Raw genomic sequence first — 27,992 nt, 5'->3', positions numbered from 1 at the left:
CAGTCACGGAACGCTTCGAGGACCGACGAGGCTCCACATTCCTTTGAAGTGGCCCAAGACCGGAAAATTAAAACTTTAACCCGAAACGGCCAGGCTTCACAGAACCGGAGCCCACGGGTTTTCGTCAACGGACTCCTGAGACCGGACCAGAGCCAGCAGGGAGGGAGGTGGGACAGTCGATGTGTAGGATGCACTGCTTCACTGTGCTTCATTTTACCCTGTAAATACTTCATGATGTAAGAAACATCCCCAGTATGCCGAATTCCACAGGTTCTGATGATGACCCTCATTAATTTGAGGCGATCAAAGAGCCATAAAAAGGAAGGCATCGGCTACCTCAACTGTACCTTTCTAAGTCGGTAATTTCTCCGGGAGACAGGGACAGGAAACGGACCCCTGCCATCACTCCCTAGGATGCGCTGGCATATAATCGGACCCCTCCATCTTCCATGCGACTGAAGCCTTACCGGAGTCACTCATTAGTGCCTCTGATCTCGCTGAGCGAGGCTCCGTCGACATATAAGCGGCCTCCTTTCTTCCTCCGCGCCCGAGGCTTTGAATTAGTACTAACTGCAGCTCCTCCGATCAAAGAAGAGCCTCTGCGTTTGAATCTCTTTTTTAACTGGGACGTCATCGGCTTTGGCGCGTAACCGAGGCCTTTAAAGGAAGTGTGCCAAGCGTTTTTGTTTATCGAGTCACCCCCTTTTTTAAAAAAAACCTCCAATTAACCCACGACATCCGCAATTACTAATGGTGCAAGCAGAGGGTGTAAATGACGCCACAGCTGTTTACGATCCTCAAAATGGGTGCTGCCATTATCGTGACCTTTCACATTATCTTACGTGTAGAAGCCTGTAAGCTTTCATAACTTACGTCTTAATCGTTTTGATTATTTGTTATTTGAGCTCTAACTCACTGTACCTATGACTTGCTATGGAGCCATATAGGTTATGAACAGGTTAGTGCAGGTTATGGCCAGAGATTCTTCTCTTTTTTTCTACAGTGAAATCATTTAAAATGAAAATTGTCCCCCAGAGACGACCGAAGCCCCCATCTCCTGTGATTCTAGATGCTACGAATGGCTCCAGACCAAGAATGACCAAGTGCAAAAACAAACCATGGTATTAAAATGTAAACTTGCTGATGTTCAAATCTGCCTAAATACCCTTCTTGTTTTTCCACTTTTGCCACTTGCCACCCAGCAAAAGCTCATGTTCCTGTTTTTGCTCAAAAGCTTTCATGGTTGACGACATCAAAAGTGTGTATACGCTCTTGGTTTGTTTACGCCGACATACACCCAATCAGAGAGGCTCAGCTCATTCACCATTTGCATGTTCTCCTTTTCACCCACCGCCTCCCACACATTTTTAGTTGTCCTCCTCTCCCTTGTTCCCGCATCCCTACTGGATCAGAACATCTTGAGTGGGCTGGTTGAAGATGGTCCAGCAGACCCAGGACCTTCTCAGGCGACCTGCTTCCGGCAAACTCTGCCTCTGTCAAAACCCGAGAGAACCAAGCTCCCTTCTGGGTCGGGGGGGGGGGCTTCATCTCAGTGAGACACTTAAGAGAAGATGACAAGACAAGAACGACACAAAAGATGAAGAAGAAACTGGTCCAGAAAAGAAAGAGTAATGAGTGAAAATGGCGGCAGACACAAAGCGACACAGCTAAGTTAAGGGGACAGGAGGGACCGGCATGGTGACACCTACAGAACCGTGACACAAAGGATATCGGAGCGTAATGGTTAATGACACACCCTGCTGACATCCATGTGTCCCTGAGGCACAAAGGACTGGTCCCCCATGAAAGGTGTTGGGGTCTATCTTCCAGGTTTTGCTTCTTCCCCATCTTCTTCTGAAGAATAAACTGATTACCCCCCCCCCCCCTCCCTGCCCCGCACCACCCAAACAAGAAAGTTTGCCTCCACTAGAGTGACTCCTTGGGAAACGTGCGCAGAGACAGCCTGCGATAACTCCCAGAATGCTCCTTTCCTCCTCCACACGAGAAAAAGTCATCCAAGATGTTGAGACAAGGGAATAAGCTGGGAAATGGTGGTTTTGGGCAGTAATCGGTTTGTGGAATTGATGTAGGAGGCTAGGGATGCAGGGACAGATGCCGCTCGCTTCCCGATGGTGCGACAGTCGTACATGTTCAGTAGTCAACTTCAAATTTCGATCTTTTGCCGTGCTACCGAAATGCTGTACGATACTGTACCGAAGTTCTGTACGATACTTTCTACCGATACAGAGGTGATGGCAGCTTCCAGACACGCTGTTTTTCCGTTTAACCAAATAAACTTTTATTCAGTTTGTTTACTTTTGATTTACCGGTATTCAGTTAGTTACAGTCCCTGTATTGCTGGTTATGGGGGAGCGACAGTGCTGTGTTATGTGGGGGGTGGGGCATATCAAAGCACAACTGAAACTGGCGAGGACAAACTGCCTCGCGGAAAGCAACACAGGGCGCCAATCGCACTCACTTTTATCTTACAATTAGCTGATAAAATTCAGCTTTTCCCACCCATAAAGTGTGATAAGTGAACGCTTTTTGACTGCCCTTCAACATTTCGTGTGCCAGCATACATTAAAAGTGTAAACAAAAGTCCGGCAATGTAACAGCGACCGTCAGCCAGTGCTGGGGGTTTAGTGCGAAAGCCTGGGATCATCATCATGTGACAAACCCCGTTCAAAAAACAAGGCCAGACATGTCCATGCTGTACGAGCCCTGCGGCCATTGAGATCCCGCTCCTACAGCTAATATACACGCCCACCAGAGAGACACGGGCACCTGTAGTCACGGGACACAAGGGGGTGGATTATGGGCACCAGAGGCTACAGGAGGGAGGCATGTAATCAGCTGGGTTACCTACACTAGACAGCGTTATTTACTAGGAAACAGTCCAGGGGGGGGCTGTTTACCCACCACTTCCTGCCCCAGAAGGCCAAGCCCCCAACCAGCAACTTCCACCTGCACCGCTTTACAAAAGAAAGCCACTGCGTTTTGAAAAATATATATTTTATTTTAATAAAAGGCTACATCTGTTAATTACAATAAAGTACCAGGTCATCCTTATAATGCATAATTTAGATTGAAATGGCATGCCACCCTGTGAAGAAGAAATGAAACCCATGAACATAAATGATCAACATGAAGAACAGGGTTACAAATATATATTAAAAAAAAAAAAGCCCACATTAAAATCTCTTTTCCCCACATAAAAGCCCTTTAAAAAACCAAGGGAATATTTCACCCTGAAGTAGGGCAGTACATGGAAATCCATGTAGGCACGCGTGTTGTACTCGTTTAACACGTGTTCTTTTAGGCATCTGCCTCTGGGACTGGGGACAGGTGATCTTGGGTCCCCCCACCCCCAGGATTGAACCCAGAACCAGGACCAGGCCTGGGTGGCAGGAATAAGATGGCGGTGAGCATGACCGAAACCCGCGGTCACAGACCGGTGCCTATTCCTCAGTCCGTCTTTAAGGGTCACATTCCTTCACATTGGGTCCTGCTGGACGGAGCCTTGCGCCTGCTTCGGCTCCCGCACACGCACACTGAAGGCACTCGACCGTGTCACTTCCTTTTCCCACGCCGGGAGGCACGGACCAATCAGCAGCAGCGCTTTTCACTGGTTGGTTTGGAGATCCGGACCTGTGCAGGGATGCCACGCCCCCTGAACCACTGGCTCGCCATCACTGCATCACTGCGGCAATGGACCAGTAACTGGAATCTTCTAGAAATCGGCAAAGCAGCTTGTCCATCTTCTGGACATGGGACAACTGGGGGGGTTCTTTTTTGCGCACATTCAAATATGCAGGGAAGATGCAGTTGCAGGTTCGGTTCCGGTCCTTTTTGTGATCAGCATCGTGTCTCCATGCTGGTTTGTAGATCTTAAGTCACATGTCTCTCCCCATCCGCTCAGTCTGTCTGCTGGCCCTCGGCGTCTCTGGCATCCCGCCCCCTGCTGGTCGTACGCGAGGCCCTCAGTCCATCCTCTCCACCTTGCCCAGGATCTTGCCCTCGTACATGGGCAGCACGGCCGCGTCCTCCCACACCTCCTCGAAGACGGCGCCGCACTCAAACTCGTCGCTGGCCTTCTTGAAATAGTACCTGCCAAGGAAACAGTGAACGTCAGCAACTGCTGACATGACGGTTCCGTAAACCACCCAAAAAAATAAAAAATAAAAAATAAATAAATCCAGTCCCCAGCCACCCCCCGTCCTCCATCATCTCCTACAGAAAGTCAGAGGGGGGGCCCTTAATGTGCTGTAATCAAGGGCTGAAACAAAGAATCACTGGTTAGCTCTGTGGGGCAGAAGGTCGATTTCAGACCATCTTGTTTGTTTTTTTTTTGGGAGGGGGGGGGCTGTAAGATCCTTCTTGCATAAACTCGAAAATCCTAATTAAAATGGCCGCCCCCAAGCCACTCGCCTGTCCAGAGCTTCTGAGGGCCGCAGTGTCCACCCCCCCCCCCCCAAATTAAAGGCTCCCTTCTGCGCCCTCTTTCAGCCACTAACGGCGTATAATTAGCCCCCGGCGTGACATGAAGGGCTTCCATTCACAAAGGCTCGCATTTTTGGGTGCCACCGTGTCTGTTCCTGTGCCGCCCCCTCACACGTGTGTGTTTGTGCACGAGGGAATCAGGGAGGGACACACACACACACACACAGCTCTTCAGTTACAAAGTAGGCAGAGGATTGCCCCCCCCCCCACACACACGATGACATTGAGAGAATAAGGTCCCTCAAACTATAAAACAATGGGGCTTCTGTCAACAAATAACTGTGCCGCCTCTCACAATGGATGCAGAGTCCCCCGACCCCCCCACCAAGCAGGGGGCTGAGCACCCTGGATTTTCTTTCAAACATTGTGCCGTGCAGGCTGCATGGGGGCACAGCCTGCTCATGCTGCTCTTTCAGTGTGCAAGTAACTAACCTGCCCCCCATATCCAGCCCCAACCCACATTTCTACTGGAGAATGTGGTCCTGAGAACTCCAGAGCTACGGAGGAGCAAACGGCACGTGAGCGCATGTGGGTGCGGCTTCTGGTGTCAGCCAATCGGAATGTGTGGGCAGGGCACAGGATGCTTCAGGGAGAGCATCAGAATACCCAGCAAACGACGGCCACCGACGGGGGATGGGGGTTTCTCAGTACGGTTCCCGTCCGCTTATTTAACACGTGTTGAAAGGAAAAATCAATGCCAGATGTGACCGGCGTCTGACGCTGGAGCCCCTTCCCTTCCGCGACTCTCTAGGCTGTTTGAGAGCTCGCCGTGCATGCTGGGAAGGGGTACCTGTAATCGCCCTTCTTGCGAAGCTGCTCCTTGAAGTGGCGCAGGGTCAGGCTGGGCGACCTCACCATCCTCCGGTACGGGATGTGCTCCCCACAGAAGAAGTAGGTGACGACAATCTCGGGGCCGGGGTGCGGATCTCTCACCCTGCGAGGGGGCATGGCAGACCCCAGGTGACACACTGCCCGCTAACCTGACTCTCTCTCCCCCCCCTCCCCCCCCATTTGACATGCACGGCGCTCCCCCCCGACTTACTCTTCTGTTTGCGCCGCAGGGCCGGACAGCAGTGCACGTCCATTGGGGATGGGTGCTGGCCGGTGTCTTTCCGCCGCAGGGCTGGGGGCTGCACACCTGGGGGGGGCAGAGACGTTAGCATCAGGGGCTGGAAAGGCAGGCGGCAGCATCACGGCGTCGGTGATGGGGGGGGGGGGGACCCACCTTTGCTTGGAGGCCTCCTCCAGGCGCCGGCGCGCCTCCTCCAGCTGTGCCAGCGTGTTGGGTGGGGGCAGGGGGGGCATAGAGGGGTCCTGAACAAAGGGCTGGGAGGGCTGAGCCGCACGGGAGTGACCGCCGGCGCCCCCACTGGCCAGATTGCGCAGCAGTGCGGCGTTGCCCGTGTGTGGCTTTCTGGCGCGCTGGGTGCTGGAGAAACGAAGGGCGTAGGGTCAGTGCCCAAAGTTAACCACCACTGAACTACGACTCTCTGCGGAGAGAACAGGAGGGCATAGCCTACTGGTCAACCTGCCATCCAATAGGAAGGCCTTTAGGGCCCACGGGGGTGGGCTCTGTCCGGGTACTCACCCATGTGACCTGTGCCGGCCCTGCCTCTCGCTGTCCAGAATCCACTGCCACACGCCGTGCGAGCGGTCGGCAGTGTCCGACGGGGGCTGCACGGCCTCGCATCCGCAGGGTGCCATGGCGCTCCCTTCCCCGGCCTGACAGGGGCGCCGTGGCGTCGCGTTACACTGCCTGCTGGCGGAAGGCGAGAGGGCAAAGGTCACCGGAGACGCAGACATGAACGAAACCACTTCCGCAGTTAACGACCGACAGTCGCAAAAAAAAGCAAGACATTAGCAGCAAAAGGGAGGGGGGGGATACTCACCCACAATGCACTGCGACCAGGCTGCCAAGGCCAGAACCAATGGGAGAGGAGCAGAGCCCCATCCGGCACCGGGCCCCGTCCGCCCCCTCACCGGGCTGCTGCTGGGTGGCAGTGAGGTGTGACAGCCTGCAGGGGGCGCGGGTGTCTGGGGAGAGGCAGCGGCAGGCCACGCCCACGCCGGTGCCGGGAGACTGGCAGCCGGGGCTGCGCAGCACTCTGGACAGGTGCTCATCCAGAATGGCCTGGGGGTCCTCGTCACACAGGGCGACGCCCGGCACCTCCCCCTCCTCCTCCTGGATATCGGGCACACAGGAAGTCAGTCGAAGTGCACGGCCGGAGCACGGCGCCCCCGTGCTGACGGCTGCGGAAGTGCAGAGAGGCCGAATGAGCCTCACCTCCTGGATCTGCTGCAGCCGCTGCTCCAGGGAGCTCCGGGTGTCCTGCTCCCGCTTCAGCCGCTCCAGCCGGGCGATCAGCTGCGCGGCAAAGGCCGCCGGCTCCACGGGGCCCATGTCCCGGGGGGGGCGCTGCATCTGCTGGCGAGGGGGAGGCAAGGCGGTGCGGGTTAGTGCCCTCTACTGGCATCAAGTCTGAGAGCCGGCTGTTAGCATCCGGCTAACGGTGCCGGGCCTGAGTTTTCCCGAAATGCTAAGACACTGACTCATTAACCGGCCTGTTGGGCACTACGGCTAATCGCTAGGCTAGTCCAGGGGTGGCCAATCTTATCTGCAAAGGGCCAGTGTGTATGCAGGTTTTTGGGATCATCTTTAGGTCAGCTGTTCAAACCCCAGCTGCGAGGGCTTCAGCCAATCAATCCAATCAAACCCCGCACACACAGCGCCCCCTTCCGGATAAGAGCGCCCAGCCCTGCCCTAGGCAGCCCGTTAGCCACTAGCCTGCCGCACAGACACGCCACCGACCAGCGGCTCCCCCAGCCGCTAACGCTAGCAGCCCCGGCTGGCCCTCGGCGGCTCCGGCCCCCTCCCTCCTCCCCCGCAGCACCAGCTAGCCGTCAGCATGGCCTCTGAAGTCAGGTGCTTCAAAGGCCTCCCCCACACATCAAACAGGGCCCCGGCTCACTAAGGCAGCGGCTTTACATCTCTGAATAAAAGTCGCATGTCGACGGGAGAAAGGGGAGAGAAAATTAAAAAGGAGGCGTGCAGACGGAGGAGAGTGGCAGGGGGTCAGATGGTGTCGGATCACAGGAGACGCAGCAATTTATTTCCTCGCTGCATTCTGGCCTTTGAGGTACCAGCAGCAATGATCCCCCCCCCCCCCCCCCCCATACGTGGGATATTTTCCCTGCTTTCTTGATTTTACACCCCCCCATTTCTCTCATCTCATCGTGCAGAACAAAGAGCAAAGCCACCGGAGAATCCTGCCGCGCCCCCAGTGCATCATGGGAAATGGTACCATCTCTCCATCAGGAGGAAAGCAGGGGGGGGGGGGGGGGGTTAGGAAAGACTACGGCGACTTGCCATGAAAAACGGCACAGCGGAGGTTTACAAAGGAGCAGCACAGCCAATTAAACTTTGAACGGACCCCCCCATCAGAGACCCTCGCCTGATCCAAGACCCCATTCAGGAGTTAGGAGGTTAGAGTCTCCACTCTTATAAACTTGACTAGATTCTGCATTTTTATTAATGCGCGCTATTGGGCCAGCTGTACACAGGGGCGGGGCCAAAGGGACTGAAAGATGATTGGCTTCTGTAGTGTCCACTCCCCCATCACGCACCAATTCAAAACCAACCATTGGCTAATGATTCCGGAGATTGCAGAATAAGATGCCAAGCGGCATGCGCGGGTAGCGGGTGCGTACTTACTGGGAAGTCAGGCAGCAGCACACGGCCGTTCACCTTGACGCTGCGGTGCATTTCACGCTTCAGCAGCTTCCGGGAGCCCGGCTTGTACGTGGGGGCACCATCCCTGTGGGCACACGGGAGTTCAAGGCCAAGCCAAACACGAGCTGCCCCGACAAAGGTTTCACCCCACTTTTCCTCTTCAAAAAGTATCACCCAAACAATGATATTTAGGAGGATTTTAGACCGTGGTGTATAATTGCCTGTAATTATATTCAAGGTAACAAGGCAGATCCACATAACAGAGCAAGTGAAGTGAGACGTCAGCACAACAATGCACCTGTTAGTGACCAGGAATGGGGATGAGGACGCATGTGGAAATCGAATTTCTGGTTCTCCCTGCAGAAGGAACCCGATTCAGCTCTCGGCGTGACCCGTCTGATCTTAGTCTACGGCTCTCTCCTAGAATGTAGTCCCTGATCTGGTTGTGCTGGCACAAACCTGACACCTCCTGGACCCCCCTATAAAACAGCCACCCCCCCAACACACACATTCCGGCCAGTCCGGCCCGGCCCAGCCAGCGACCCTGTGCAGTGACCCTGCTTTGCATGGAGACCCTTCATTCACTCAGGCAGCTTTCAAAGCATGCAGCAGGCCCTCTCATCCCCGCAAGCCCCCCCCCCCAGCATAACAATAAGCTGAAAGCGATTCAGTTAAGCCTTTCATCCCCCCCCCCCCCACAGCCCCCACCCCATTTACAAAGAGACTCCCAGCTGGGCAAATGGAGGAGGGGGCGTGGCCGGCTGGGCCCTAAATCACAGCCCCCCCCCCCCCCCCAGGTGAGTTTCCAGGACCCATAAACGGCCAGCGGAGGTGATGCCTCCCCACCACAGAATCCTGTCACACCACAGGGAACAGCGAGGGACAAACCAGCCGTGACAAGGTGAAGGTGCCCCCCGCCCCTTTGCCCACAAGGCATAATATCTATTATTAACTGGAAATTAAGAGAAAGGCTCCCCCCCCCCCCAAGCCATGAAGGCCTATGAATCTGCTCTCATTTATTACAAATGCCACAAATATTCTACATCGCTTTAATCATTCACACGACTTCTCATTAAAATGAAATTCAAAATTTGGGAACTACGATGAAGTATCAAGCGTCAAGTTACTTTTGTTGTGCGTTCTAAAATTAGCGCAGTTGTTTTGCAATCTTAATGAGGGGACTTGGCCTATTGCAGGCCAGTCCGCCTGATCCCCGTCCAGATTGGCACGCTTCAGCACAGCTTGCATACCCAAGTGCGAAACCTCCAACGCACTTCCCTGTGCCAGGCCAGAGACCACAGAACACTATTCCGGACCTCAGTGACATCGACTCACAAAAGGTGCCAATTCCAGCCATCAGGATGTTAACCAGACATGTTTCAGAAATAAACATCGAGTTCAAGAAGAGCTGTGTGGTGCACGGGGAGAACCAGAGCACCAAAAACCAGGCTGATTCAAGTGCAACCAGCATTTGACCGAGCCTGAGGCTCTGTTACACAGCAACTTCCTGCTGAAGGAGGTGCAGACCTTTCTGGTCTGAGGGAGCAGACGTACATCTGGGATCTGCAGGGTCCTACCAGCCCACAGACAGAATAACGAGACCAGAGTCTAGTTTAAAAAACAAATATTACTCATTGACACAACCTTGAATTACCTTGATTTCTAATATTTGAACCGTGCCTGACATCACTTCTGTTGTTCCCTTTGCCAGACTACCAGCTCCTTTGTGGTTTTTAGTTAACAGTGAACATGTTCTCTACATGCCAGATGCTCACCCAGCCTGTACAGTACTATGGTCACTCATGGAACATCCCCCCCCCCATTATGGCCTTCAATCAATGAGCCACAATCCCATAAACTAAAAGGAGACACACTGTTGAAACACTTTTTCAACATCTGCTGCCAACAAATCATGAACAGGCTTTCTAACTTGTGCCCAGCATCTACAGCACAAGCTAAAAGGTATTCACGGGAACGTTCACACACAAAGGTCATTTACACAACATTGAAATGGAAATTCATACCCCCCCCCCCCCCCCCCCCCACACACACACACACACACAGTTTGTAGCAACCAAGGTGAAGCCTTTGCAGTGACAGTCATTCTCCATGAAGGTGTGGGTGGGGTTGGGACTCACACGCTGCTGTCCGTCACAGACACAGAGTCGTCCGTGAGAGCGTCGCTGGAGGCCTCGCTGTCGTGGGCGCTGGACGCAGGGGCCAACACACAGCCCGCGTTGGGGGGGCACGACTTGGTGGGATCGGGGCACCGGCGCAGCCTGCAAACAGCAGAAGGCCAACTTTCGGAACAATTCGGAAAAACACAATTCTTCCTCCATCTTGACTCCTCATTATAATATTGGGGGGGGGGCATCATAATGGGGAAAATAAAGGCATAATGATTACTAATACAACGTGATAGGAGGACTGCATTAAAGGAAGCCTTACAGAGAGATGCTCAGCATTTACAGATTAAACCACACCAATCAAGTAATGATGGGGAGCTAAAGGGCCAAAAGCAGCCTCATCCTTCCTCCTCTCTGCCATCTTCAAACAAAAATTTCCATGAAAACCTGACCGAACCAGACCGAAGAGTCCCCAGTGCATCTCCGGTGGCCAAATGTCTGCGTGGCGCTCAGTCATAAAGTCCAAAAACTGAAACAGCGCGACGGCAACAAAAACTGCTGCGGACTCGGATAAGGGCCGCCGCTTTCATTAGGTTATTCATAATTTGGATTGACAGTTAAGTCAGCTTCAAGTTTTAATTAAGTGGCCTAAAAAGTCTACAAGTGTATATTTGAACAATTGCGACAGTCATCGGTTTGACATTATGACTAATGACTACTGTATGCACACTGTATAACAGTTCCCTTCATCTGGAAAACAAATTTCAAAGCACAGGAAACCGATGCGCCCCAGTAGAAGGCCGTCACATCGGCACTATTTACTTTAAAGGAAGACAGAGTCCCACTGATGTTTCCCGCTATCGCCGTCACAGCTTAATTCAAACCAGCCGGGAGCACAATTGCTTTACGGGAACTAGGACATGCGCCGAGGAAAAAAAAAACACATAATTTTTAAGCTATTATTCTGATAGAGGCAGAATAGGCAGCAAGAACACCGCCTGGCATTAAGAATCGATATCATTACACCTATTCAGTCTAACGTCTATAGTAAATAAAAATATTATTATGGTCAGATCCAGTACAGAAAGACAAGGGAGTCACACGCACGTACCTATATTCATTCCGCGGCACATCCGCAGACCTCAGAGGCGCAGCCGCCCGCGGCGCTTTTGTCGAGAGCCCAACCATTGAAGCCAGATCCACGGCTTTAAAGTCTTTGCCAGTCCACTCATCTTCCACGTTTAACCTAGACAAGTATCCGCACATCAATTTTAGACTCCCCAGCCCGCTGTGGCCAATATGAGCCGGGCTCTCACATCCGGCACGGACGTATTCGAGGAATATATCAGAGGTCAAAAACATCTGGTAAGCATTTTCCTCCATGGTTGCCTGTATTTCTGTCTGCGCCTGGTCGAACATGGACGAGTCTATCTGGCCCTTTTTGATATTATCCCTTATGTAGACTTTAGTTGCGCTCTTCAGCTGCTTCGCGACGATGCTGTTGTTCTCGATGTATCGTTTGTAAATGGCTTTGGCGACTCGAAGCGTTTTGCCATCCTTGAGGTTCATCTGCCTGAAGCCGTTGCATGCGAACCAGAAATCTAACGTGTCGGCGCAATTCTCCCGTTCCAGGAATATACTGAAGAGATGGGCGCCGTCCTGGTCGCCCAGCAGGGAGTGCAGGGACTTCGTCCATCGGATGAGCGGGGAATCCGGGGACGCGCTCCCTTCAGGCTCCCCCAGTCCATCCTCGTCCCTCCTGGCCGCAAACACAGGGGGGTCGATGACTGCCGCTTTAGCTTTACTCTGGGGTCTGACCCCAGCAAGTTTGCCGGGGCTGTTGCACGGCGCCTCTCCCTCTTCCCCCGGCACCGGCGGACGAGGGGCATCTTCTCTAAAGCTGCTGACGAAATGGTCCGTAAGCGCCCGCTTCATGATTTCGGCTCTCCGTTCCCTTGCGTCTTGCCCGCAGCCTCCCGCGCCCGACCGATCGCCTCTCCGCTTGCTCAGATCAGCAGTAGTTGTTCATCTGTCCCGTCTTCTCTGAAACGGAGAAGCATCGGACTAATTAAAACCAAACCCGCAACACTTAAAAGGGGGCAGATTTCACGAAGACGGACCATTCCTTAACTAGGCTATATGTGAAAATACAAGAAAAATGCATCAACCATTGATTTCTAGGGACTCGCACAACCTACATTAACAACATAATGCTTGTCACGTAATTCTGGCTCCATTAAATCATGCCGTTAGAGACTTCAGTAAACTATTGCAAGTCTTCAGGAAGAACCGGACTCGACCTGCACTACAATATCAACCACGCAGGACGCCGGGTACAGCCTAGCGAGCTCAGTCGCAGTAATTAAGATAATTTTCAGTTCAGCTAATACGCCTATAAAAATATTGCATGTTTGTACATCCGAGTGGAACACACTTGTACTGAAATATCCGTTACATTATCTAAATTAAATACAAAGTATGTATGCAAAAATGCTACGAGACAGACAACTTTGTTTTTTAAAAAAAAAAGATCAGGCTTATTTAGTCCTTGAGATGATTGGAACACATTTTCTACGAGTATGGTAAATGCCTCCTGTTAATCTAATAATAGCTATACTAAATCCATTGTGCTTTACAGATCGCGATGCAGACTGTAGCGTTATCTACTGCATACCGTGATCCGTAGTATAAGACATCTGATACCACCATTAAACAGGCTACTTAACTCCAACACAAAACAAATCTTGTTTTCCGGCGTAAGCAAATATAGGCAAAAAGCCATATCAAGCATAACATTCCATAATGTCCCAAACAAGATGAACTGAAAAACACGTACGTTACACTGCAGCCAATTCACCTTTATTGGGATTTCCGTATCGTCCTCTAGGATAACCAATTGCCGACTAGCATCGGTCGGATAAAATAAACCAGAAAATACGCTAAAAAAAATTCTAATAAAAGCCGAAGAAATCTAAAAACTTAGTAGGCTAGTCCACGGCTGTCCCCATCCCATTCAAGAATTGATCCTTGAGTAGCCGCGCAGTCTTTTAAAAGAACCGATGGTGGGAATCATACAGCATTTGTCCTACACTTTTCACAACTGCAGCGGCATACTACCAGAAATACTGAAAGTATTTAACATGGAAGAAGAAAAGCAGACGAGATCGTTTCATCTAGATAATTAAATATCACATATTACTTCAAAGCGTGTCAGGACGACATCAAACAACCGGCGGGGCACGTAGGCTCCTTCTACTCACCATCGACCCAGAAGTTTTCGCGTCTCGAGAATCCCTGAAATCCAACAACCCAAAACCGAAAAAAAGTCATCCACAATTTCCACTCAGCCACGGTGCTTTTAAGTTCCGTTCAATGTGTATCTTTTCTGGATGGGGGGGAAACACGTCTTAGTTTTACCCGAAAAACAGACCAGCTTTCCCCTTTTCTTCATAAGTTATGTTTTAAGCAGTCAAGCCAAGCGGTAGACCTCCTCCAGGCTATTCCAATACGAAACGGGCTCAGGGTTTAACTGCAGACATCAAAGAAGGGAACCGACAGCATGGTCCCGGAAGGTAGCTAAAAAGAATTATTCGCCGCTGCTCCTAACAGAGAATAAGTAATGATTTTGATCGGCGCAGCACGTTTGTCCTTTAATCAAGGTAGGCTCCTAGGTGTCAGATATCGGTAATCGGTGACCATTTTCAGTATGATGTTAGTAAGTGTTTTTAGCATTAGATTAGAAAATGTAAAGTTGTTACTAAGTTGCAAGGACCTTATCAAAGACAAGCAATCTTGAGCCAACTCCCCGAGGCTTTGGAACGTCAGAAGTAAATGATCTGCCGTCCCAGTAGAATTATCCTTGCAATCCTTCTGTTGCTACATAAACTTAAAAGACACAGGCCTCTTCTTTTAAGACTCAAATATTTTGCGCTTTAACCCCTTCCTTCCTGTGATGCATGAACGGGAGCAGGTAATTGGGCTGTCATTATACTGAGTTAATACCCTCACACAAAGCACGAAAGTCACTTTCATTGAGCACATATCTTGACATGTATAGTTTTTTTGACAAATATTTGCAAATATTGATACAATGAGTAAATCTAGCAAATCATGTTTACGATTTAAAGAGGAAAGAAAATAACCGAGACGGCATCCTGCATTTTTCACACTAAAGAAATTAATTGTAAAGATCTAAGGATGGATGAGACGGTGATCTTGCGACATGATACTTCAAAGGAAGTGACTCTTTGATGTTAAAGCGTAAATTAAGGGCCCAGGACACAACGAAATAAATACATTCACGCAGAAACGAAACGGTTTAATTCTGTGGAAAGCAACAAAAAACATTTTTTAATTGAATAAAATACATGACGTGCATAGAAAAGATGTGCATATAAACAAATCAAAGTTGTACAATGTATCCTTTAGGTAAGATTGGTCCTGTTCTGCCAGGAATAAATACCCAACCTTTATATATATAAACAAAAATGTGTGCGCTTATATAGATATATTTACACACACACATGCTTGTATTCATATCTTTTGGGGGATCATTCATTCATTCATTTCATTTCTATGGGCAAAACCCTAACCCAACAATGACTTGTCTTAACCCCTGCCAAGCCCTAAGCTTAACCACAAGTAATGAAACAAAACACAAAGCTTTTGGCATTTTTAGTTGATTGCAGTCACAGATTTCTATTAAATTTAATAATAAAAAAAAAAGTCCCCACAATGTCAAAATGAAGATTTGGTCCCCACAACGTAATGCAAACACCCCCCCACCCACACACATCATTTAACTGAAATTAGACATAAAATCAGAATATTATTCATAATCATAAAAATCATATTTCACTAGAAGTACCTAGAGGCTACAGTTTCTTCTTCTAGTTGTATAGAAGTCTATCCACTCTGATAAAGTGGCCTCACTACTCATCTAAACCAAGCACAGCTGCTTCTGAGCAGGCTGGAGTGACACAGCACAACAAAGCAGGGTGCAGCATGGTGCTTGAACAGCGGTGCTGGGTGACCTCGTGGAAGATGGAACAGCAGGTGGCATGTTGGTTAAGGAGCTTAATGCATCGCGGGCCTATTGCAATCCTCCCGTCTGTTCTTCGTACGACATCAGCAGTCGAGCTGGACATAACAACACCATAACAAATCTTTAAGAGGAAAAAAAAAATATATAGAACAAAAACCACGCCATACAATGATGCACTTTGGTCTATATAAACACCCTTACTTAAGGATGGCTAATCTTCTTCCTGACTCCTATGTGCTCCTCGGGTTCGCAGGAGACTTTCACGAAGCATCACACAGGATGGTGCAGAGGATGGGAGCGAGGTGGCCTGTCATAATCAGGGGGCCTGTTTGTGACACCCCCCCCCCATTAACGACGGGGTTACTGACAGGTCAGTGGGGCATCAACACAGCGACGGACCCAATTCACACTTCTGCAGGACATTTATCCCAAGTTATGCCATCTGCTTGGCTGGACCGACAGACTTCACTCAAGTCATTCATGAAACACGTGCATCGAGTAGCTCATCGTACTGCACAGAACAATTTGCATGAGCTTCACTGGGTCTCCACAGACACGAGAGTCATACATCACCAGGGCTTTTTGCCCATCAAGCCTATGGCCCGCACCATAAAAACCAATAAAGAGTAAGTGCATCTGTAAGTGTGGCCACACTTCTCTTTGAACAGAGCCTGTGATCAGTAACTGCTCTCCATTACTGCATTGTCCCTGTCGGTTTTCAGCTTGGGGTCAGACTCCTAGTGCGACCCTTTGAAGTCGTTATCCCTTTATCTCAAGCCAGACCAAAGAATTTGTGGAGAACAATAGAACATGATACCCGGGGGGGAGGGGGGCGCTGAGCTTATGACAGTTATCAAGAAAGACCAAGCGGAGTGAAGTGTGAATGTCCATTTTAAGGCCAGACAGGACAGGGGTAAATAAAAGAGAGAGGCTGAATTGATCTGGTTTCATGTTTTCGTAAACAGTAAAGAGAATAAGAGGCAGACCTGAAGTCGGAGTGACCGCTGGCGCAGACGAGCGCCATTAGAGAGTCACAGGAAGCTTTGGGGGGGGGGGATGCGATGACACGGGAGATGGGAAAGCGGCCCGTCAGCAGAAGCAGTCGCCACGCACACAGCGGGGTGACCACACAATTAAAGCGTGCAGCTAGAATGTGCTTTGAAGTTGGACATGGTGGATAACACCCTTAAAAAAAAAATGAGCTACAGAGCTCATCAGCCAGTTACGGCTGGTTAGGGGTATTTCGTTAATTTTGACCAAAGGAGCAAAGGAAGTAACATAAACCGTTTAAAACTGAATTTCAAAGGACATCTGTGGGTGGGTGAGCGACTGAAGTCGCTGTATCCTTCCTGCGTGCGTTTATTCCACGTGCAGAGTGGCCGGAGTCACTTTGATTGACCTTGTAGGTCGATGGTCCTTTTTTGCATTTTTTCCAGATTGGTGAATGTTTATCATTCTCGCAAAGCCTGACTTCTGTCAGTAAAATGCAAATATCAATGGCGTGGTCCCACCCATCACTGACTTTGGGGCATCTGCTTACAGCGTGTAAACGCTGTGCTTCAAATGGGCCCAATAAATTAGCCAATTCCATTCTTCATTCATGGCGACACTAATTACACAGGTTCATACAGACAACTGGTTATTGAGCTGAATTAACTTACAACAACCATCCCTTGCTTGGGACTCACACCTGGAGAATGGGGGTCCAAATATTATTTGCTGTTCCGTAGTATGTGGGGAACTCCCCCCACAGGGGAATCCAACAAGTGGGAGAGGTCACTGGGGTGGGGGCTGGGGGAGAGCCAGGCGACCTGGGGACAAGCAGTTAAAAAGTACATAAATAATAAAATGGGGGTTAGCAGATGTTAAGCTGGTCAGACGACTCCTGCCCGCCTGGACGGCCAGCGGTTTGTGTGAAAGCGCCTATGAGCCGATCAATCAGCCGTGATTAGACCTCACATGAAAGGGGAGAGAAGACGGGGCAAATTTCCTGCTCCGACCTTTTCACCCCCTGCTTCGCTTCATGCAGGTTGATTTACACACCTACCGGCTCGCTGCTGCCGGGACACATGTGGGGAGACCAGGCTAACCAGCATTGCTCCCAGGAAGCAACTGGGTGAATACCAGTAGCAGGCAGAACTGATTTCTGAGAGAAAACGTCCAGTATCATATAAAAAAACTAGAAAACCATCAAAAAATGATGACATTCACTCTGGATATGGTATCTACAACACATCCATCCATCCATCCAACAGTGCACCTAATCCCCGACTGGTCAGCTTTGATCTATGTTAAACCCCCACTACTGACAGCCTCCACATCCTATATTTGTTCATTGATACAAATTCCAGTAACATAAAAGCAAAACATTTAGCAGTGGAAAATGCATATATGTATGAGGAATGTTACGATATGGAAAAAAAACAATTCAAGTAAATATATTACAATAGTTTAATAAAATGCCAAAAATGCATTCATGGAAAAATTTTTTTTTATAAAAGGTCATAGGTCATATCAGTACAAAATAACATCAATACAACAAATACAAAGTAGTGGAAGACGATTACAGTAAGTAAAATTAATTACGTTTTACGTTTAGTCTGTGACTAAATATGGAGACAGGCAATGATGATGACATCATCAGTAGAAACCCTGGGCCAGATCTCCATAACAGACCCTCCCCATGTCTCTGGAGGATTCGCTCCTTCATGTCCAAACAAGCTGAAGGCGCCGATGTGCCTGGGTCACCTGAGTGTGGCAGGAAAACAGAAACATACAAACAGCCAACTGACCACCAAAGAAGCAGAAACAGAAAAAAACATGGGAGGCACAGGTACGGATCCCAAGCACTGCTGCGATATACATGAAGACAGCTCTTAACCTGGATACTTCACTAAAATGCCAAGCACTGCTGCGATATACATGAAGACAGCTCTTAACCTGGATATTTCACTAAAACGCCAAGCACTGCTGCGATATACATGAAGACAGAGCTTAACCTGGATACTTCACTAAAACGCCAAGCACTGCTGCGATATACATGAAGACAGAGCTTAACCTGGATACTTCACTAAAACGCCAAGCACTGCTGCGATATACATGAAGACAGAGCTTAACCTGGATACTTCACTAAAACGCCAAGCACTGCTGCGATAATCATGAAGACAGCTCTTAACCTGGATACTTCACTAAAACACCAAGCACTGCTGCGATATACATGAAGACAGCTCTTAACCTGGATACTTCACTAAAACACCAAGCACTGCTGCGATATACATGAAGACAGAGCTTAACCTGGATACTTCACTAAAACGCCAAGCACTAATGGACAATCCTAGAACTCCCCTTGGATAAAAACGTCATATAAAATCTCACAGAGTGACATCAGGTATCTACGTGCTTAGATTAATCTTGCCGGGATGAATACAGCCTGTCACGTGGCTGAAGATTTTAATTTCTTAGCCAACATACAGAGAAGGACCCACATGCTGACGATCTTGAACTGGATCCATGAGTGAAGAATGACAACAAAGGCCCCAGTGTGCTGGGGGGTGGGGGTGGGGGGTCTTTCAGCTGTCCGGTGTCAGCGCGGTCCATAAACAAACAAAGACACATAATGGGGCGTCAGTCAGGGGGCGGGGTGTGAGTATCGGCCTACAGCCGGCGCAACAACGTCGGACTGTTTTCCAAGCAAAGGGAACAATTTCACACCTGCCGAATGGCGGCGGCTGGCAGAGACGAGGCTGTGCGTGACCCCCCCCAGCCCAGGTGGGAACCTCTTCAGGTGCGTGGACCTGCTGAGTGTTGCCAGATGCGGATCTTAGGAGGGTCCACTGACACGCAAATGTCAGAGATATGCAGGGAGGTTGTGGGAAGACACCAGGGGCCTGTACTACGAAGGGGGTTTAGCCAAATCAGATTTAACCCGGAGTCAATTTGCGAACGCGGGGTTGACAGAACCAGGTTGTTTCAATCGATGCTAATCAGTACTACGACGCCAGTTAAGAAGTTGATTTGTTAAGTCGGTGTTAACTGCATTGGAGTTTGTGTGCGTTCACATGAATGGAGCACGATCGGCACTGTAAGTCACCGTTTGACTCGTGGTGCGATCTCCATGTTTCACGGAGGAAGACTGCATGCTAATTATGCAGGGTTATGAGGAGTTTACATCAACACTGCAAAGAAAGTCCGATACCACTGCAGCCAACAAATGCAGGCAGGCTTGTTGGCAACGTGTTGCAGACTGAGTAAATGCATAAGTACATTTTCTTGGTCTAAAATATCTCACGACCGAGTATTAGACTTGAAGTGTTGTCTGAAAACAATTGAAATACTGTTAATAAATAGAGGCTCACGGATGTGACACAATTCAGAAGTAAGCCTATTATTTGCTGTTAAGTAATGTAATGCTCCCTAAAGTTACATTACTGTGATGTTACTCATAATGTAAACGTAATGTTAACAATAACTTAACTCCGATTTCAAATGCAATAGTAGTGGAAAGCGTACGTGGCAGCAAGTCAAGATGAAATATAAAAACATCACGTCAAGTGGTAGGGATATGTTATTTATATTTCTGTATAGCCAGTGTCGTACGGATCATCCAGGTACGCCGGCATTGTCTTCGGAGAAATTGTAGTTGGAGGGGCGGTGCTCATATAGGGCTGGCTTACGCAGAAACCTCGACTTAACCAAGAACATAACCTGCTCGGAGCAGGTTTGAGACGCAGTGTAAATTGCCATAGCAGCAGGTCTCAAGTAAAATCTAACCACCTTTCTTAGTACTAGTTAATCCCAAAGTTACACCACACGTCATCAAGTTACTCGCAAAGTTACCCCGATAAGCCAGTAACCCCACTTCTCGTAGCACAGGCCCCAGGTGTGTGACCGATGTCTGTGTGCTTGCAGAACCATGCAAAGTGTTTTTAATCAGCAGCCAAACCAGCAGCAGTTGCTCAATAGAGGTAGAGCAAGCAGTATCTCCTCTATATTTTGAGATTAAATTTGAACCAACTCTGAAATAACTCATTACTATTATGCTACCGTCATTCAAAATCACATTTCTTTGGAAAAACGCACTATTGTAATATTGTAAAATTTATTATCCCCATACCTAGCCTAGCCCGCAGCCATAACTGCCCAAAACCATGTAACATTCAGTAATGTTAATATTAATAATTTCACAGAAGTATGTGATAATTTTCGGCTGGGGGGTTTCATGTGGCCTGACTGTGAGCTGCGTGTATGGGAGTGTCTGCACGTGTTGACTCCGCCCATTGGGCTCCCTAGCTCGGCTTGCGATTGGTGGCTTTCTCCGGTTGTCACCTGCTCTCACCTCCTGCTGCGGTACGCTTCCAGCTCCTGCTGCTGCAGTGCTGCTCTCTTCTGAAGGAATCCCACCTGCAGACCAGAGAGAGTGCTGACAATCCACCTCCCAGGCCAGCAGGGGGAGCAATACTTAGGGAGCTCATTCAGAAAGAGCTCTGTGGGGTGGTGTGCAGATGCGAAGTCTGTCATTTCGCGCTGGAATCGCTTGGTTCGAAAATGCAGGAGAGGAAACCAGGGTTCTGTGCACCATTATCATCACATACAGTGTTGCCAAGGGCAGGTTTGAGATTCAGCTACTATATCCTTAAACAATTTACCATTCCTGAATGATGACACTGCTTATATTTGTCTTACCATTTCATTTATATAGGTGGTCCCAGTGAGGCAAAAGGAGACCAATTACTTCTAAGCTAGAAGCAAACCTATTAATCCACAGCAGTTTTAGCCCAAGTTCCAACTACATTCTGTTCTATAGACCAAAGTGACATTCAGTAACATGTTATTTTCTTGTTAGTAGATGCTGTGGGTAGAGATCCCAGTGAGCAGGACATAGGACCACATTCACAGGCTGGTGCAGTGACAGAACGTCCATTGTTCTGATGCTATTATGCAGGACCTGATGGACATTCTTCCAGAAACCTCAGCTAAGGTCTACAGTTACTTACTGTAAACAGAAGTACTGCTTTAGGGAATGTGGAGATTAAACTGTGGTCAAATGTTCAAAATAACTGCAGGCTTAAAAACTACATGTTAAAATACACTAGATGACAACAGTGGGGATCAGTTATGGAGAGCCCAGCTACAGCTGTCTGACAGCGTGGGGATGTGTACTGGGGCTCCTGGAATGTCACCCTAGGACAAAAGACAATGGCCTGTAAACCCTTAGTAATGTGCCTTGGGGCAACTGTCAGGATGGCTAAATTGGTCCATGTCGGTGACAGATGAGCTGCACTCAATCAATGTTGCCAGAGAGAAAACAAACCTGCAGTTCATTCACTGATTATTCGACTAGCTCATTCTCATACAAGCATTAGGAAATACAACCGTATGTGGCTTATTTATAGCGTGTCCCACAGCACGGTACGATTCCCGAATCAGAAAGCTGTGGATTAATTTTCTCTAACGGCACACTTAGTGCTAGTCAGGTGAATCACAGTAGTAAATCAATCAGGGGTGGGTAGTTCAGGTCCAGAAAGTAAAAGTCCAGACCAAGATTTTGTTTCGACCAACCAGTTGAGCATAAAGAGTCACAGAGTACTGAAGTGGTTGGTTGAAACAAAATAGTTGGTCTGGATTTGTACCTTCTGTACCTGAATTACCAAACTCTGAAATAAATGCGTGATTATAATCTATAATTTTAATTAATGTTACTTACTAGGGAGGACCAGATTATCTATGCCAAGCCAGACACTATGAGCTAGGACAAAATTTTTTAAACTACTATTTCAATTAAACGGACCTGGATTTCACTTAAGCCCAGAGTTCTTGCTGTGTGCTGATTGGTCAGTCTCCGATACTCATGCATGCGTCACTAATGTTAATGTGAAACAGCTGGATGAGTCTTTCGATCAAGGAAACAAACCAGTCAAAGGACAAGAAGAAATGAACTATTCAGCCAAGCGCAGGAGCCTTTCAGTTTTAAAGAAGTTTGTAAAACCTGAAGTAAAGTGTCGGACATGGATTAACTGGTCACCTTATACTTAACGGAGATTAATACATATTTACATTTCATTGCCTTCGCAGCCGTACATTTCAAAACATATAAAGCACTGTTTACAGTGCATTCTCCTGCTGATTTCACGCTTACTACACATTTGGCTGACGTTTGCACGTAAAAACTGGCTTTTAGGCTCAGCGGCAGGAAACATCTACCTAACGACTGGCTTATGTTCTTAATGACGGAATTTTTTTTGGTACATTAATAGTGGCTTGGGTCATACGTAGCTAAAATATGTAGAGACCTGGGCGATATAAATTTTTTTATACCGTCCAGACATTACACCACGGAATATGGGATTTCGACTCTTTTAAAAAGCAACGTCGCTCCAGTATTCTGAAATCCCCCAAGATACAGTTGTCACGCGGGTGAGACCCCCGCTCACCTGCGAGCGCAGCGAGGTGATGGTGCCGTCCAGCTCCCGCCGCAGCGACGCTGGCATCAGCCCCTTGATCTTGAGCTCACACTCCTGCCGAACCTGAGTGACCTGGGGGGGGGGGGGGGGGGGGGGCAGACATACGCGTCATGCTGAGTCTCAGGCCGCCATGTGGGGAGGTGGTCCTATCTGATGGCTGATTACACCGTCCGAGGCGCCGGTCAGGAACACCCCCACATTACACACATTTGGGGGGGGGCAGGATACCCGCTTCCTGGCTGTCCACTGCCTGTGTCCTTCATTTGGCTGGAATTCCACCATGTGTCACTGCTGCAGGCCACCAGTGCTGGGGCCAGATGTTTTCAACAGACTCTGACTTTTTATTTATGACTTTTTGTTTTGGTGGGGAGGCCGGGTTGATATTGAGGATGGCAAAGATGGCCACCCTTCCTAAAATAATTGCCCTGGTCGTGGACTTGAGCAGAAGTCCTACCCTTTCTGTAATTTCTTGGGGCCGAGGTGACAGGGCAGGTGGACCTGCACTGCCTCTCCTCTGCTTCTCTGACATTTTCCTGGGGGGCTTCTTGTGATGTTTTATCCTGTATGAGTACTAGGCATGGTAAGGCTAAGCGTGAGCCATTTTCAGGAATTATATGCTGGGGAGGGGGGGGGCTTGTGTGTAAGAATATTGCCACCCAAGGAGTAGAATGGTGAACATCAGATCTTATCAGATCTTTCCTGTATTTCTGGATCTTTCTCAGGTATTGTGCCATAGAGCTGTTTCCACGGCGATGCAGCCCAGTGCTCCCGGGTCTTTTGCTGTGCCGATTCAGACGCGGAGCGCCTTGGTACCAAATGCCGCCGTCTTGCGGCGCCTCTTCCTCCGTTGACAGTAAACCCGGTTTATTTAAGGTGCTTGTCACACAGATGTCTCCAGTGATGGATGCTAAGAGGTTCTGGCTGGTGTAGGCCTACCCACCCTTCAGTACGGCACCTCGCCATAAACAGCTCCGCCCACAGAGCTTGTCGCTTTTAACGTGATGCAACGGCATGTAAACTCCCCGAAAGGTGTCACCAAAAAAAAAAAAAAAGAGCCAGAACATGAAATAGGGTTTACTCAGAGCAAGGCTTTTACATCTCGAGATTAAATCAGTTCTTCCTTAAGATTTGTTCCCTCCTTCAGATAAGTCTGCTTCTTTCTCAGCCAAATACAGCCGCCGTGTTTGGATGCATTCAGCACTGACGGGGCAAACAGCCGAAAATGGGGCCGTGATGCTTTTGATAACTCAGACTAAACTGCCGCCGCATTGCAAGGGGCTTGATGTGGGCCGACGTGGGAGGGGAGATAGCAGCCTTGCAGCATGGGGGGGGGGGGGGGCATGACAAGGACCTGATGGGTGTTTGGCTCCATGTCTGAAACTGCACACCAGAGGGACAGGTAAAAAAAATAAATAAAAAGGTTTTCAATTCCAAACAATATACAAACCAGGAACCAGGAGAAGTCTGACAACGTTACATTTTGGTACACGGTCACTGTCACATCAATGGGTGACAAATCTGTAAAGGACAGCGTCCCAGTTAATGTATAAACACTGTATATGCATGCCAGTGGGCCAGGGAGAGGGATGGGAACGCAGCAGGGGACACCAGGTAGAGCCCATCTCCTCCAAAGCGAAAATCTGAGTGGCTGAACTGTCAGTTCAGTGACGGACAGGTGGCATCAGGGAGAGTAATCAGCATGGTCACACGACAGCAGAAAGTGTTGTGACAAAAAACAGGGTCGACCTGACATCAGACAAACCCCTAAGAACACGGATACCATGCCTTGCTGAACCACAGAGAAACGCTCAAACGCCACGAGGCAGCGGCGACCAGCAGAAATACCTGCTGCTGCATCTCCAGCTCCTTGCTTATTAACTGCTTCTCGACAGCATGAACCTGCCTCTGCAAGTTCTCCACCTTCTCCTGCAGAACCTGCACAGGGAGAATGAGAGATGGACAGAGAGGAACCATTAATCTCTACTGTGCAGAAGTGATACCACTGCAGCAATACAGTGGAAAGTTGAATAGGAGTAAATTAAATTAGACAGTACTAGCAGCAGCGTGGTTTGGGACAGTATGGAGATGAGACAGCAGGCCCATACAGCATCACGCTGAATTATGGCTCACTAAGGGCTGTCTGACCCACTCCTCCTCCACGGGACGCTATCACCAGTCACCCACTCATCTGTCGATCTGACTTTTTAGGGGAGGAAGTAACAAAGCTGTTGCAGATGTTGGAACGTGATAGTCTTCATGTCCCGTAAACAGTGGCTCCGAACACAACAGGCCAGAAATGAATCACCGGATTATTACAACACACACACACATTTGTATTCATATCTTTGTGGGGACTCTTCATTCATTTCTATGGGGAAAAACCCTAATCCTAAAAATGACAACCTTAACCCCTACTCAGCCCTAACCTTAAGTAACCAAACAGAATACAAGACTTTTGGCATTTTTCGTTTTTTGATTGCAGTCACAGATTTTTTATAAAATTGAGTGTCCCCTTCTAGGCACCAAAAAAATGGTAACAGGTTTGTATCACACTGTGGGGACATTTGCTCTCCATAATGTAATATACACATAACCCACCCGCACGCACGCACCATCCCACCCACTCACCACATGCACACCTTCAAAGATGAAACCCTGGACTTATTTCCTGGGTGGTCCTTGTGTGAAGATCAGCGGAGCAGTGCACTCTGGGTAAGTAAAAGCTTTGTCTGGTTAGTAGTAGAAACTCTTGATGTGGATCTCTATTTACGGCACCACGCAGAAAGATTTACAAACGTTAAAACGGCAGATTAAAGGGATCCCTTTAACTATCGCTGGTAAGGAGCAAGACGAATTCAAACCTTCGAACCCAGGACCCCAGAGCCTGTGTGGGATACAGGCTGACACCACACCAAACCACCAAAAAGCCCCAGACTCCCGCAGGCCCAATGTATGTGAGGGGGGAAATGAAAATGAATATTTTTTTGCTCCCCACCATGTTGATCTCAATCCTTCAATTATTGCTGCTGACGTCTGATGCTTGGCGAGTGGCCTGACAGGGTGATTTATCGCTGCAGCGTACGGCTCTGCGTTACGTCATCCCAGCCTGGTAAAGAAGCATTAATTACTCCGTTTAGTTGGCTCCGTATTCATTGCTCCCTCCATGTGATCTTAAATTTGCGTGTACCATGGGAAAAACAACTTAATTTTCTCCCGATTTATGGAACATAAATCAAAGGCGGAGAGCGAGACACGTTACAATGAGAGAACATTCTGGAAACTGAAATGAGCTTTTTAGTTGGGGATTATATTCCCATCCAGATTGACTGGTCTGTTTCTCCCTCCCCCAGCTGATGGTTCTGCACCCTCCTCCCCGATCGCTCCAAACATCGACTCTGACATGAAATAACGGCAGCAAAAACGGTTTATAATACAAGGAGTTATTCTTAATTCCAACCGTCCCCTCAACTACTAACTGAATTGAGACTTTATTTTGCCGTCTGCACAGGTACTGAAGCACATGTACGAAAATACCTAATCAATCACAAAAAAAAGCACTTTCGAGCACTGCTGTTTGACCCCAGTGTCCAGCAATGTCCCCATACTGCAGTGAGGTCATAATAAATACACCAAAGGGATTATGGGAGCTCTGTGTAAAGGGAACCCGCGTAGGGACAGGATGGTCACTCTGCCAGGACAAAGAGCTCTCTTAATTTGGCGGGGGGAGGGGTGGCTAATTGTTTTCCAATAGGCATCCTGCTAACAGCGATCCACAACAAAAGACTGTCTGCTGGCTTCCGGAGTCCGAGGCGACCGGCCGCCGTTATCGCTCCAGCGATTTAACTTTGCGACGGAGGGAAATTAAAACATCTGGGGAAATTCGCTGGGCCACTTTGATGTTGGAAATTAGAACAAAAAAACACAAAAAAAACCGGAAGAGTTGCCGTCGCAGCCAGAGCAGTCTTTGAGGAGATGGTAGCGACAGTTTAAAAACAAGGCATGGATGTAAACAACTCCTTGGTAACAGTGGCAGCGCTGGGGGCCACACATACCTCATTGAGGGAGGGGCTATTCTGGGGTTAAAACAATCAAAGCGGGCAAGCAGAACGGCGTTAATCAATTTGTCGGGGTACTTTAGGTGGGAATTTCATAGGGGGAACAATTACAGTACAGTTTAACCTTAACTAAACAGGCGAGAGGGAAATCCGATATAAACAGTGCAGCGGGGACGAGTGCGCTGAAATACGGCGACGAACGCGGCCGGCTTTGATGTCTTCCCTTCTGTCTTTCATCCTTCAGCTTTCATAACGTGCCTTTGATGTAAGCGTGTAACAAAGTCTCTTCTGCAGACCAAAGAGTAACGCCATCTCACCCCGGCTGCTTCCCGTACGCGTCTGCGCTGACATAAACAGGTCGGCCACTCAGCGGGCCAACCCAGATTCAGAGTCGACTGTGACGAGGGTGTGGATCCTAAAAGTAGAGGGCTGGGGTGGGGGGGCGAGGGCTGGGGGTGGGGGTGGGCATCGGCGGGCAGGCCACAGGCGAACAGCGGCGGGTTCCCGAAATGAGGTGAAAATGAGACATTTTGTGGCATTTCCTCTGCAAAAATGAAAGTAAACGCTGTTCAAGCTGGCATCCTTAGACCTGGATTGGAGGGGATTCTGGCCGAAACTGTGTGATCTTGTGCCATGGAGATCACAAGTTTAGACTGTAGACAGAAACCGGCTTAGAAACAGCCCATGTAGGCGCATAATGCCGGCATTCATTCTTATTATACTCACAGGCATCATGGCCAGGACGCAGAGAAAACAGCTTTTAACTGATTTGTTTTTCCAAAACTGTAAATTTAGATTCAGAATGCTTTAATTTGGCTTAGAGATAACCCACTGTATACCACAAACTTTCCAAAGTTGTCTGCAGGAATGAAAATGGCTTAAACAAAACTGTGGAGTAACAATGTATCCCCACCTTGCTGTTGATGTCTGCATTGCGGGTGAGCATCTGCCTCTCTGCCTCCCAGCGTGACTCCGCCTCCTGGCGAAGCTGTCGACTCTCCTCTCGAGCTGCATGTAAGCTGACCTGTAGGTCTGTGATCACCTGTGCAGGGAAGTGTGACATTAGTCTGACAG

General features: G+C 48.9%; 2 protein-coding genes across 15 annotated transcripts in view; both read right to left on the bottom strand.

The window, feature by feature from the left end:
• Positions 1–2,998: 2,998 nt before the first annotated feature.
• Positions 2,999–14,294, bottom strand: LOC111843302 (axin-2-like). Of its 6 annotated transcripts, none has more exons than XM_023810776.2 (11): positions 14,132–14,294; positions 11,471–12,402; positions 10,372–10,512; positions 8,216–8,318; positions 6,788–6,928; positions 6,393–6,685; positions 6,092–6,262; positions 5,729–5,932; positions 5,546–5,641; positions 5,294–5,437; positions 2,999–4,110 (listed from the first exon to the last, which is right to left on the bottom strand). In XM_023810776.2, the coding sequence occupies exons 2-11, from the start codon at positions 12,292–12,294 to the stop codon at positions 3,984–3,986; spliced, it is 2,244 nt and encodes a 747-aa protein (XP_023666544.1). In that variant the 5' UTR covers positions 12,295–12,402; positions 14,132–14,294; the 3' UTR covers positions 2,999–3,983. The 6 variants fall into 6 exon arrangements, with proteins under 6 accessions (XP_023666544.1, XP_023666547.1, XP_023666543.1 ...); XM_023810779.2 differs by having other exon boundaries at positions 11,471–12,397; XM_023810775.2 differs by lacking the exon at positions 14,132–14,294 and adding an exon at positions 13,620–14,110.
• A 3,546-nt stretch (positions 14,295–17,840) lies between these two features.
• cep112 (centrosomal protein 112) overlaps positions 17,841–27,992 on the bottom strand; it is a 41,790-nt gene continuing 31,638 nt past the window's right edge. For 6 of the 9 annotated variants that reach the window (XM_072705035.1, XM_072705040.1, XM_072705041.1 and 3 more), the window contains 4 exons: positions 27,832–27,960; positions 24,709–24,798; positions 22,834–22,935; positions 17,841–20,803 (listed from right to left, as the gene is read on the bottom strand). In XM_072705035.1, coding sequence (XP_072561136.1) covers positions 20,735–20,803; positions 22,834–22,935; positions 24,709–24,798; positions 27,832–27,960 — 390 coding nt within the window. In that variant the 3' untranslated portion in view covers positions 17,841–20,734. The remainder of the gene's footprint in view (positions 20,804–22,833; positions 22,936–24,708; positions 24,799–27,831; positions 27,961–27,992) is intronic. The other 3 variants (XM_023810767.2, XM_072705038.1, XM_023810766.2) reach the window with 3 other exon arrangements.

This window comes from Paramormyrops kingsleyae, chromosome 22, assembly GCF_048594095.1.
Source record: "Paramormyrops kingsleyae isolate MSU_618 chromosome 22, PKINGS_0.4, whole genome shotgun sequence".
NCBI classification, from domain to species: Eukaryota; Metazoa; Chordata; class Actinopteri; order Osteoglossiformes; family Mormyridae; genus Paramormyrops; species Paramormyrops kingsleyae.
Note: the sequence above shows the minus strand (reverse complement) of the source record. Positions and strands in the feature narration are given on the sequence as shown.